The 12,207-nt window shown below is 47.3% G+C and overlaps 1 protein-coding gene across 6 annotated transcripts in view; it reads left to right on the top strand.

Annotated features, from left to right (window-relative positions):
• The window catches only part of ZNF512B (zinc finger protein 512B), a 43,147-nt gene that overhangs the window by 14,661 nt on the left and 16,279 nt on the right, over positions 1-12,207 (top strand). For 3 of the 6 annotated variants that reach the window (XM_081916810.1, XM_081916808.1, XM_081916809.1), the window contains exons 3-8: positions 411-490; positions 744-887; positions 5,093-5,265; positions 5,408-5,646; positions 8,141-8,218; positions 10,498-10,653. In XM_081916810.1, coding sequence (XP_081772936.1) covers positions 411-490; positions 744-887; positions 5,093-5,265; positions 5,408-5,646; positions 8,141-8,218; positions 10,498-10,653 — 870 coding nt within the window. The remainder of the gene's footprint in view (positions 1-410; positions 491-743; positions 888-5,092; positions 5,266-5,407; positions 5,647-8,140; positions 8,219-10,497; positions 10,654-12,207) is intronic. The other 3 variants (XM_081916813.1, XM_081916812.1, XM_081916811.1) reach the window with 3 other exon arrangements.

The following is a 12,207-nucleotide window of genomic DNA, read 5'->3' as shown; positions in this document are numbered from 1 at the left end:
TTGGGAAACACTGGCCTGTGAGCGCTCCAATTGGAGAATAGCCTTTACCAAAGGTGTCATGGACTTTGAAGACGCTCGAACTCAGGACAAAAGGGAGAAACGTGCTAAGAAGAAAGCATGCTTGGCAAACCCTCAACGTGATTAACTCTTGCACGGAAACCTATATCCTCACTGTGGAAGGACGTGTGGATCCAGAATTGGCCTCCACAGTTACTGCTGACTCCCTGTTAAAACTGTTTTCATGGAAGACAATCTTACTCAGCTGCGAGTTACCGCCAAAGAAGAAGTGTGGTCAGCCCCAAGTCTTCTTTGTCATGCAGTAGAAAGCATTTTAAGTCAGTGGACGTCCAACAAAATGTAAGATGTATTAATTCAATCCACCATGTCATTCTTCCCCGTTCTGTTTGCAGGAAATGCAACTAACGATAAAACGGAAGGCAAAAGGAAAGGGAGGCCGAAGGCAGACAGCCAGGCCCTGAAGGATATTCCGGTAAGATTTTAATCGTATTTCATTTCTTTTCTTGGGAACTGGGGAAAAGGAAGTAGAGACAGGATAGGACAAGCTTGGTGCATTGGAGCACAGGAGGGGGCCTGATATTTGTCCCAGGTCTTTTCTTTGGGAAGCCTTTGATTTGATGTGAGATACTGGGGTTTGCACGTTCAGAAATTTTGCTTTCATTCGTCTTGCATTAAGTGGGTCTTTTCCCCTCCCCTCTGCTCCACGGATGTTTCCTATATCACAGCTGCCTTTGATGAACCAGTGGAAAGAAGAGTTCAAGGCCCACTCCAGGGTGAAATGCCCCAACTCGGGCTGTTGGCTCGAATTCCCCAGCATCTATGGCCTGAAGTACCACTACCAGCGCTGTCAAGGGGTAAGGAGGATGGAGGTGTGTGTTCTGTTTTGGTAACCCATATTTACAGCTTGTGTTATTGTCCGTGCCAAATTTGACCCCTCTTAACACTGCTTTGACCCTGCTAGAGCTTGGCTGTCTTAATTTATATTATGGGTAGGCAAACTAAGGCCCAGGGGCCGGATCTGGCCCAGTCACCTTCTAAATCCAGCCCGCGGATGGTCTGAATCAGTGTGTTTTTACATGAGTAGAATGTGTGCTTTTATTTAAAATACATCTCTGGGTTATTTGTGGGGCATAGGAATTCATTCTTTGTTTTTTTCCAAAATATAGTCCGGCCCCCCCGCAAGGTCTGAGGGACAGAGGACTGGCTCCCTGCTGAAAAAGTTTCTTGACCCCTGATTTATATGCATACAGACACTTAGGGAAGTGGGAGAAGAAATTCGATTCAATTAGCATTTAAAAGGCAAACATACCAAATTTGCACCTTCCGTATCAATGTGCGAACCAAAAGGCAGCCAGCCTTTGAAATCTGCACTTCTCCTAATTTTGCAATGCAATTCCCCAGCCCCGGTGTGCACAGGAAGGCATTTTAGTTTTCAAAAAAAAAAGGTGCAATGTCAGGGAAGATCGCTTTGCAAAAAGGAGAAATTTGCACTAAAATGCTGAGGAAGTAATGAGGACTTTAAAGAAAAAAAGCCACACAAACTGATGTGGAAAATTGAATTTAAGATTAGGAAAGAGAGAAACTCAAGAGAAACCAAAACAGAAATATTTTCCCATCTCTGCACACCAACCCACAAGCCTTGGTTGTGCTAGCACTGCCATTTGGTCACTGTTATTTTAACACAGAAGTTGCATTAAGACCAAATTACGAATCTTATCCGCTGTGGTTTCTGATGTTGCAGCTGCAAGGCGGGTTCTGAACTAACTAACCAGTCATTTGCTGTTTGGCTTCTAGTACCATTTGAAGCCACAGAGGTATTTAGATTCTGCTGCCTTACACTGTGCTAGAAAACCGCTCCATCTAGTTCAGTATTGTCTACCCAGATTGCCAGCAGCGTGCCAGGGTTTCAGGCAGAGGACAGCCCTCCCTGGAGATGCCTTGAAGAGTAAATTAGGGATGTTCTGCTTGCAAAAAAGGTGCTCTGCCTCTAATTCGCCTGCATGTAGGATGCTTTGATGTGCATCTTCTTCCCTTATAAATTCTGCCCTGCTTCCCAAACAAAAAACACTTGGAAAGGCCTTGCTCCAGTTGCCATCCATTCATGACTACGTGCGCTCTGTGTGGGGCTACCTTTGAAGGTGACCCGGAAACTACAACTAATCCAGAATGCAGCAGCTAGACTGGTGACTGGGAGAGGCAGCTGAGACCATATAACACTGGTTTTGAAAGACCTACATTGGCTCCCAGTACGTTTCCGAGCACAATTCAAAGTGTTGGTGCTGACCTTTAAAGCCCTAAACAGCCTCGGTCCAGTTTACCTGAAGGAGCGTCTCCACCCCCATCATTCTGCCCGGACACTGAGGTCCAGCACCGAGGGCCTTCTGGCGGTTCCCACGTGCGCTCCACATGGGGCTACCTTCGGAGGTGAACCAGAAACTACAACTAATCCAGAATGCAGCAGCTAGACTGGTGACTGGGAGCGGCCGCTGAGACCATATAACACTGGTTTTGAAAGACCTACATTGGCTCTCAGTATGTTTCCAAGCACAATTCAAACGGCCTTGGCCCAGTATATCTGAAGGAGCATCTCCATGCCCATCGTTCTGCCTGGACGCTGAGGTCCAGCGCCGAGGGCCTTCTGGCGGTTCCCTCACTGCGAGAAGCAAAGCTACAGGGAACCAGGCAGAGGGCCTTTTTGGTAGTGGCGCCCGCCCTGTGGAACGCCCTCCCACTAGATGTCAAAGTGAACAACAACTACCAGACTTTTAGAAGACATCTGAAGGCAGCCCTGTTTAGGGAAGCTTTTAATGTTTGAGGCATTACTGTGTTTTCATATTGTGTTGGAAGCCGGCCAGAGTGGCTGGGGAAACCCAGCCAGATGGGCAGGGTATAAATTATTATTATTAGTATTATTATTATTATTATTAAATACAGGCGTCTCCCAGCCTGTGCAGGGCTTCATTCCTGGCAACCGCACGCATCACCGGGATGTGTGTGATCGTAGGTTCCCCCTGTTGCACCCTTTCCTCCTTACAGTGCTTAAAATGGCTTGCATGTTTGCAGGAGCACACATGCAGATCCTTTGCAAGTTGGGAGTTGCTTGTACACACACAGAGGAAATGAGCTAGAGATCCTGTTCCCACAGTGGCCAACCAGCTGCTTATAGGAAGCCCACAACCAGGGACCTGAGGGCAGTAGTTCTCTCCCCCCCCCCCCCCCGCTTGCGATTCGTGCATTATTCAGAGGCATCCTGCCCTGCAGCTTAACTTTCTCAGATCCCGGAGAAGGACTTGGTCAGGTGTAACATCATAGTAGCTGCAAACCCCTCTTCCAAAGGAGACCTGATGCATCTCACTTCATCGCGCCCTCCAAGAGCAAAGCTTCCCTGCTTAGACAAGTTTGGGCAATTGTTTGAAGTGTGAATTAACTTCTTCTGGGACACTGTTGTTTGCGCTCTTCTGCACTGTTCCGTTTACTTTGCATTGGTGTTATTTTGACAAATGCTTATTGATACGCTCCGAGTTGCTTTGAGCTTGGAAGGGAAATCGTAGCCGGAGGAGCAGGAAGGAAATGCCCAAACTTGCCTAAGCGGGGAAATTTTTAGGATTACAGTTAAGTAACAGGAGTTCCCATTCATACCTCTGGCCTGCAGGCTGTTGGGCTGGGTGATATTTATACTGTGGATTCTGTGATCATTCAGTACAAGTGAAGAATTTGGTTTGTATCCTAGGAATGTCAGATTTCATGTTACGGGAAAAAGACAGAAAAACATGCAAGCCCTTAAGCTTAAATGTCCATGCCTTAAAGTTTGGGGACAAGGCCTGATAAAAAGAAGAGAATCCAGCTTGGGGGACTACTGAGAATGAATTACTCAACATAAGCACAGCGTATTTATTTGCTTTTTAATTTGTTAACTACCTACACAGTCCATGTGGATACATACCAAATGTGCTTCATTTGCATAGCTCCAGGCAGATCATGAAGTTCAGATGTTTTGGCAGAGAATTTGGGTTACCATGGCGCAGGGGTTTATAGGGAGAGGTTTGTAGGGACACAGCGTGCAGCCAATGAACTGATCATTCATTAGATATATGTTGCAGTTCTCCTGACATTAAAAAAATTGATTTAGAAAGGGGCTCCTGATTGGCAAGGCAGCAGTGTGTGTGTGTGCACTTTTGAATTGTTATTTATTTTTAATGTCCTTGCAAACTCAGAGGAGGCAATCTCCCTTTCCCCCTCTTTCACAGGAACGTAAGTAGTTGCTTTATCCCAGGTCAGGTTATCCCAGGTCAGGTAATTGGTCCATCTTTTAAGTACCCCACACCTGAAAATTAATAATAATAATAATAATAATAATAATAATAATAATAATAATAATTTATTATGCCCCATCCATCTGTCTGGGTTTCCCTAGCCACTCTGGGCGGCTCCCAACAGAGTATTAAAAACACGATAAAAGATCAAACATTAAAAACTTCCCTAAGCAGGGATGCCTTCAGATGTCTTCTAAAAGTCAGATAGTTGTTTATTTCCTTGAGATCTGGTGGGAGGGCATTCCACAGGGCGGGTGCCACCACCAAGAAGGCCCTCTGCCTGGTTCTCTGTAACTTGGTTTCTCGCAGCAAGGGAACCGCCAGAAGGCCCTTGGCGCTGGACCTCAGTGCCTGGGCAGAACGATGGAGGTGGAGATGCTCCTTCAGGTATACTGGGCCTTTGAGGCCGTTTAGGGCTTTAAAAGTCAGCACCAACACTTTGAATTGTGCTCGGAAATGTACTGGGAACCAACATAGGTCTTTCAGGACCAGTGTTATGTCATCTTGGTGGCCACTCCATGTCACCAGTCTAGCTTCCGCATTCTGGATTAATTGTACTTTCCGGGTAAAACAGAGAGAGAATGCTATGACGTATTTTGTTCCAATGCAAATGTATGTAGATGCAATGTCTTAAAAGTCATATGCTTACTTAGAATCATGGAACTGTAGAGTTAGAAGTCACCCAAAAGTTGACTCTTGGGTTGTCCTTGTTTTTAAGCACAGCCCTTCCTTCTCCTTCTCCCTCTCCCTTCTTCTTCCAGGGCGCCGTCGTGGAGAAACGGACTTTCCCGTGCCCGTTCTGCGAAGCCGCCTTCACGTCCAAAACCCAGCTGGAAAAGCACCGCCTCTGGAACCATCTTGACCGGCCGTTGCCGGCCGCCGCTGCCCCGGTGGAAAACAGGTCTCCGAAAGTCTCCGGCAAGGGCAAGAAAAGGTACTGGCCTGCGGTCTTTGAGGCAGAGAAGAGGGAAAGCTCCCCGACCCCATGGATTTGGGGATGGAAGGAGGGGGTCAGGCGTGAGAGGCCCCGATGTCTTAAACCCCGCTTTAAACCAGCCCTCTATGCTTTGCCCTAGAGCTGCCGAGGGTTCAGCTTCCCTCACCATCCATCCCAAACAGGCAAAGATGGAGAAGGCCGTCGCCCTGCACCGCCCCGAGAACGGAGAATGCGCGGCCGTCAGCCCGGGCAGCAAAGACTTCCAGACCAGGGCGGCCGCCATGCCTGGCGCTCAGCTGTCGGGCGGCAAAGGCTCCAAGCATCAGTCGAGCAGGCAGGCCTCTGAGCAGGAGGAAGACCCCGAGAGGATGAAGCACAGTAAGACTAGAACAGCGATTCCCGTCCACCCCAAGTCCTGGTTTCCCTTGCCCAGTTTAAGATTTGAAGCATGCGCTACACAGTATTCGTGGTAGACTTTTGTGAAATCATGTAGAATCTTAGAGCTGGAAAGGGAACCAAGAGTCATCTAGTCCGACCCCCTGCAGGAATCTCAGCTAAAGCATCCATGGCAGATGGCCTCTGCTACCATCCAACCTCTGCTTGAAATACTCCAAGGAAGAGGGAGTCTGTTCCACGGCTGAACAGCTCTTACTGTCAGAATGTTCTTCCTGATGTTACAACAACAACAAATTATTTGTACCCCGCCCATCTGGTTGGGTTTCCCCAGCCACTCTGGCCGGCTTCCGACAAAGATTAAAAATACATTAAAATGTCATACATTAAAAACTTCCCTAAACAGGGCTGCCTTCAGATGTCTTCTAAATTTCAGGTAGTTGTTTATCTTTTTGACATCTGATGGGAGGGCGTTCCACAGGGCGGGTGCCACTACCGAGAAGGCCCTCTCCCTGGTTCCCTGTAGCCTTGCTTCTAGCAGTGAGGGAACTGCCAGAAGGCCCTCGCGCTGGACCTCAGCGTCCAGGCAGAACGATGGGCGTGGAGATGCTCCTTCAGATATACTGGGCCGAGGCCGTTTGAATTGTGCTTGGAAACATACTGGGAGCCAGTGTAGGTCTTTCAAGACCGGTGTTATGTGGTCTCGGCGGATGCTCCCAGTCAGCAGTCTAGCTGCCGCATTCTGGATTAGTTGTAGTTTCTGGTTCACCTCCAAAGGTAGCCCCACATGGAGTGCATTGCAGTAGTCCAAGCAGGAGATAACCAGAGCATGCACCACTCTGGTGAGACAGTCTGCGGGCAGGGAGGGTCGCATCCCGCATACCAAATGGAGCTGGTAGACAGCCGCCCTGGACACAGAATTGACCTTCCCCTCCATGGACAGCTGTGAGTCGAAAATGACTCCCAGGCTGTGCACCTGGTCCTTCAGGGGCACAGTTACCCCATTCAGGACCAGGGAGTCTCCACTCCAGCTCACTCTCTGTCCCCCAAGAACAGTACTAACAGTATGTTAGTTGGATTCTCCTTACAGTAATACCTCGAATTGCGTTTGTTTCACATTGCGTTTTTTCAGGTTACGAACGCGGCAAACCCGGAAGTGTTTACTTCCGGGTTCGGCGCTTCGCGCATGCGCAGGAGCACTCTATTGTGTCAAGTGCAGGAGCGGTGCTCTACTTACGGACTTTTCGGGGTGCAAACGCCACCCCGGAACGGATTGCGTCCGTAAGTAGAGGTACCACTGTACTTGTAACTTGAAGCCATTGGTTCGAGTCCTCCCCTCCAGAGCAGGAGAAAAAGCATGCTCCTTCACGGCCTAGGACCCTCGTACCTCATACCTGCGGGACTGCCTCTGCCGGTATGCCCCACGGAGGACCTTAAGGTCTATATATAGCAGCACTCTAGAGGTCCCGGACCCTAAGGAAGTCAGATTAGCCTCAACCAGAGCCAGGGCCTTTTCAACACTGGCTCCGGCCTCTTGGAACACTCTGTCTCATGAGACCAGGACCCTGCGGGATCTGATTTGTTCTGCCTGGCCCTTGGCTTGAGTTGTTCTGCCTGGCCTTTGGCTTGGAATCAACTTGATCCCCTCCCCCTCTTTCCTTTTTCCTTTCTCCTTCTGTGATGGAACTCCTATTTGGGGACTTCCCTGGCTTTTTTTCTAGCCCACGTAGGACCAGTCTGGATAGTTGGCCTTGGTGAAGATTTGACGTTTTCACCCCCAAAAAGTTTTTGATTTGAGTTTCTACTGAAATGAAGCTGCATTTTAATGTTTTAATGTTGTATTTTAATCTTGTTTTTCAAGCTGTATTTCAACCAATTGTTTTTATATTTGGTGTTAGCCGCCCTGAGCCCGGTCTTGGTTGAGGAGGGCGGGGTATAAATAATTTTTTTATTATTATTGATATTATTATTATTATTATTACCTGTAACGTGTCAGGTAGATGAAGTTCTGCCCTCTGCGAAAGCAGAAAAGACCTCTTTTCCATGTGACAGTCCCCCCCCCCCCATGCATTTGAAGAGTGCTATTGAATCTTCATCTCGGTCTTCTGTTCTCCAAGTTAAACATGCCCAATTCCTTCATTCTTTCCTCATAGGACTTGTTTTCCATGGCTGCCCCCGCTGTTGTTTGGGAAAGTGTGTATCTAGTCCTTATGACTGTGGGAGATAAGCTTGAAAGCCCATGGGCAGTGAGAAACCGGCGGGGGGGGGGGGAGCCAAGCAGGGCTTTCCTTTCTGTGGCCTGGAATAAGATTTCAGCCCTGTGCTTATTCCCTGGGGAGCGAAGCAGCAGAATAAATTAGGTAAAAAAAGGGGGGGGTTCACTGAAATGCTGAGTTGCTCTGTGTAGACAGGGGTGTTGCACTCTCAGCTTACAGTGCAGGTGTTTGACCAAGTTTTTATTTCTGTTTTCTCCTTTTTGAGTTAGGAAGGAAACAGAAAACTCCTAAGAAATTTACTGGAGAGCAGCCGTCCATCTCCGGAACATTTGGACTGAAAGGTAAATGACGAGTCAGATGCGTTCCTGTTCTTGGGAAGTATTTTGTAGAGTATTTCGAATTTTCTGTTGCTGGGAAGCACCTCCTGCCTCAGTTCCATGGAGAGCCCTTTGTGTGTTGCAGAGGATTCTGGGAATATTCTAGGCTGTTGCCTTTGGTTTAAGCAGGGCACACGCCACCACTTGGAGCTGCTGGGCCTCGCTGTTACCTGGCACAAAGCGAGAGCACACCCCGAAATACGCATTTCAGGAGAACATCAGCCGTGGCGGGCAAAATATCTTTGCGAGAAGTTTGTCCACCATTGCTGCAGTTATCACAGGGAGACCTTGGGCTCATGCAGCACATAATTAAACTATGGAACTATGGATATGTGCAATTTTATAATATGCAGAGGAAATATGTGAAGAGAAATCAGGGAGAGTATTTGAGGAAAGTCCTTGGTAGGTGGGGAATAATGTATGTGATTTGATAATTTGTTATGTGGAAATTGATCAATAATTTACTTATTTTTTTAAACCTATGAAACCCACCGACACAAAATGTGACAATGGCTTCACTAGGGGATTAGACAACTTCACAGAGTTAGGTTATCCGCGGCTACTAGTCCTTGTGACTTTGGCTACCTTCACACAGCATTATTCCATTTTCACGCCGTTTCCCTAACTCTTGATTTTCACATTATATTTGGACGTAAAAGGCGCTTCTGGAACCGTAGTGTGATACAGTGCAAGTTTGGCACTCACTTCCACATTATTTGCAAGTGGATTCCCTCCCGAGAAGCAAATAACATAGAAATGAGCGCTTACACTTACGTTCCATTATTATTCCAGAAGGGGCTTTTTACCGCATGAGAAAGCTCAAACAAAATGTAGACCATAACCGTCAGGGAAAAGTCTATATTAGGTAACCTCTGGGTTAGATTACTGCAATGTGTTATATGTGGGGCTGCCTCTGAAGGCTGTTCGGAAAGTCCAGCTGGTGCAGAATTCACTGGCAAGACAGTTTGAACATATTACACAGATCCTGGCAGCCAATTGGTTTCTAGGCCCAGTTCAAAGTGCTGGATTTGACCTATAAAGCCTTAAAACGGCTCAGGACCTCAAGGACCGCCTCTCCTCATATGAACCTGCTCAAACTCTGCGATCATCATCTGAGACCCTTCTTTATGTACCGTTTTGAACATGGGTTTGGTTGTACCTGCCTGTTGTAGCATCTCCATGGAGCTGTCCATGGAGGCGCAGGTCAATTCTCTGTCCAGGGCAGCTGTTTACCAGCTCCATCTGGTATGCAGGCTGAGACCCTACCTGCCCGCAAACTGCCTCGCCAGAGTGGTGCATGCTCTGGTTATCTCCAGCTTGGACTACTGCAGTGCACTCTATGTGGAGCTACCTTTGAAGGTGACCTGGAAACTACAACTAATCAGAATGCGGCAGCTAGACTGGTGACTGGGAGCAGCCGCCGAGACCACATAACACTGGTTTTGAAAGACCTACACTGGCTCCCAGTATGTTTCCAAGCACAATTCAAAGTGTTGGTGCTGACCTTGAAAGCCCTAAACGGCCTCAGTCCAGTATATTTGAAGGAGCGTCTCCACCCCTATCGTTCTACCCGGACACTGAGGTTACGCAATGAGGGCCTTCTGGCGGTTCCCTCACTGCGAGAAGCCAAGTTAGAAGGAACCAAGCAGAGGGCCTTCTCAGTGGTGGCACCCGCCCTGTGGAACACCCTCCCACCAGATGTCAAAGAGAACAACAACTACCAGACTTTTACAAGACATCTGAAGGCAGCACTGTTTAGGGAAGCTTTTAATGTTTGATGCATTACGGTATTTTAATATTTTGTTGGAAACTGCCCAGAGTGACTGGGGAAACCCAGCCAGTATAAATAATAAATTACAGTGGTACCTCGGCTTACATACGCTTCAGGTTACATACGCTTCAGGTTACAGACTCCGCTAACCCAGAAGTATTACCTCAGGTTAAGAACTTTGCTTCAGGATGAGATCAGAAATCGTGCAGTGGCGGTGTGGCAGGCCCCATTAGCTAAAGTGGTGCTTCAGGTTAAGAACAGTTTTAGGTTAAGAACGGACCTCTGGAATGAATTAAGTTCTTAACTCAAGGTACCACTGTATTATATTATTATTATTATTATTATTATTATTATTATTATTATTATTATTATTATTATCTGCCATATGAGCAGCGCTAGGCCCGCTTTTCAGGAAGGAACCATCCAGACTGTTCTAACCTCTTTCAAAAGCAAAATCTTTCCTCTTCTCCAGGGCTGGCGAAAGCAGAGGACAAGGCGAAAGCACACCGGGCAAAGAAACTGGAGGCGTCTCTGAGCAGTGCCGGCAATGAAGACCTAAAGAAGAAAACGCCGGGGTCCAGTATGAGAAAGGATGCGGTCCCAACAGCAGCAGCTCCTTCTGCAACAGGTTTGACCCTTTTCACAGAACCCTTTCCATTCCGAGGGCCGCATTCCCTTCTGGGTGGGGCCAGAGGCAAAGTGGGCAGAGCTGCAATTGCAAACGTTTGCTTTGGACAGTAGGCTAGTTTCTCAACACACACTCACACATCCCTTGCCACCCCCCCGTCCAGGCAAGCCAGAGTCACGGCCAGGGTTCAAGGATGCAGCTGAGACAGGCAGGAATGCCAGAGGAGGGTGCAGGATTGGTGAGCAGTGTGGCCAAGGAAGGCTGTGGTGTAGTGGTTGAGAGCACCAGACTCGTAATCTGGGGAACCGGGTTCGCGTCTCCGCTCCTCCACATGCAGCTGCTGGGTGAGCTTGGGCCAGTCACACTTCTCTGAAGTCTCTCAGCCCCACTCACCTCACTGAGTGTTTGTTGTGGGGGAGGAAGGGAAAGGAGAATGTTAGCCGCTTTGAGACTCCTCTGGTAGTGATAAAGCGGGATATCAAATCCAAACTCTTCTTCTTCTTCTTGTGTGGCTTGTGGAACTTGCTCCAACATGACTTGGGGACAGAGGGTCTGTTTGCATGCAGGAGGTCCAGTCTTCAGCCCCTGGCTGGCGCTGGGGGAGCCACTGCCCGCCAGTGCAAACAATACTAATCTAGATGGACCAATGGTTTCACTTGGCTGAAGGCAGCTTATTTTGTCCCTATCTTTCAAGCCATTGCGGGGAAACCCGGTCGTTTGAACAAACGTGGTCTGTTCGCTGCACAAGAGGTGTGCATTTTTGCTATCAAAACTTGAGGGCTATTTTTTAAAAAATGGTTATTTAAGTCGTGTGTCCTTTGTTTCTCAGTTTGATCCTGTTACATGGCTTTGTATGTTTTGTGGTGTTTTATGCATTGCGGTTTGCTGTTACTTTTATTGATTATAGATTGATAATTCATTCTTGTGGCTGATAAGTGTTCAATTATTATTTGCTGATGTTTAACATTGCTGTTTACTATTAGATTCGGATGGATTGCTGAATGTTGCTTTGTTTTATATAAGATGTTTATTTTAAAGTTATTTGTGACCTTTTTGTATTGGATTCTTACTATTAATGTTTGGCGTTCTATTACGTTTTTGTATGTGCTGGAAGCTGCCCAGAGTGGCTGGGGAAACCCAACCAGATGGGGAAGGGTATAAAATATTATTATTATTATTATTATTATTATTATTATTATTATTATTATTATTATTATGCAACCCAGCCAGGTGGGCAGAGTATGAATATATTGTTGCTGTTGTTGCTGTTGCTGTTGTTTTAGTTGTTGTTGTTATTATTACTTTCCAGTGTTACCTTTTGAAAGTGCACTTTGTGGGTTAATTTGGGCTGTCTTTAAGTGTCCCTCAAACCACTCCTTTTGGCTCTTAAGATCCAGGCAAGTAGGTATCTGGAGCCAGGGGAAAAACCTTGCTTCTCTGGGGAATTTCTTCCTGGCTCGGGGAAGACAGCATATTCTGAGCAAAGCACAGCTGCAGCCTCTTCCAGCTGATCCACGTTCCCAGCTTTTGAGTCTCTGATCACCGAGTAAACAA

This window comes from Podarcis melisellensis (assembly GCF_964234715.1).
Source record: "Podarcis melisellensis genome assembly, chromosome: 6".
Classification (NCBI taxonomy): domain Eukaryota; kingdom Metazoa; phylum Chordata; class Lepidosauria; order Squamata; family Lacertidae; genus Podarcis; species Podarcis melisellensis.
Note: the sequence above shows the minus strand (reverse complement) of the source record. Positions and strands in the feature narration are given on the sequence as shown.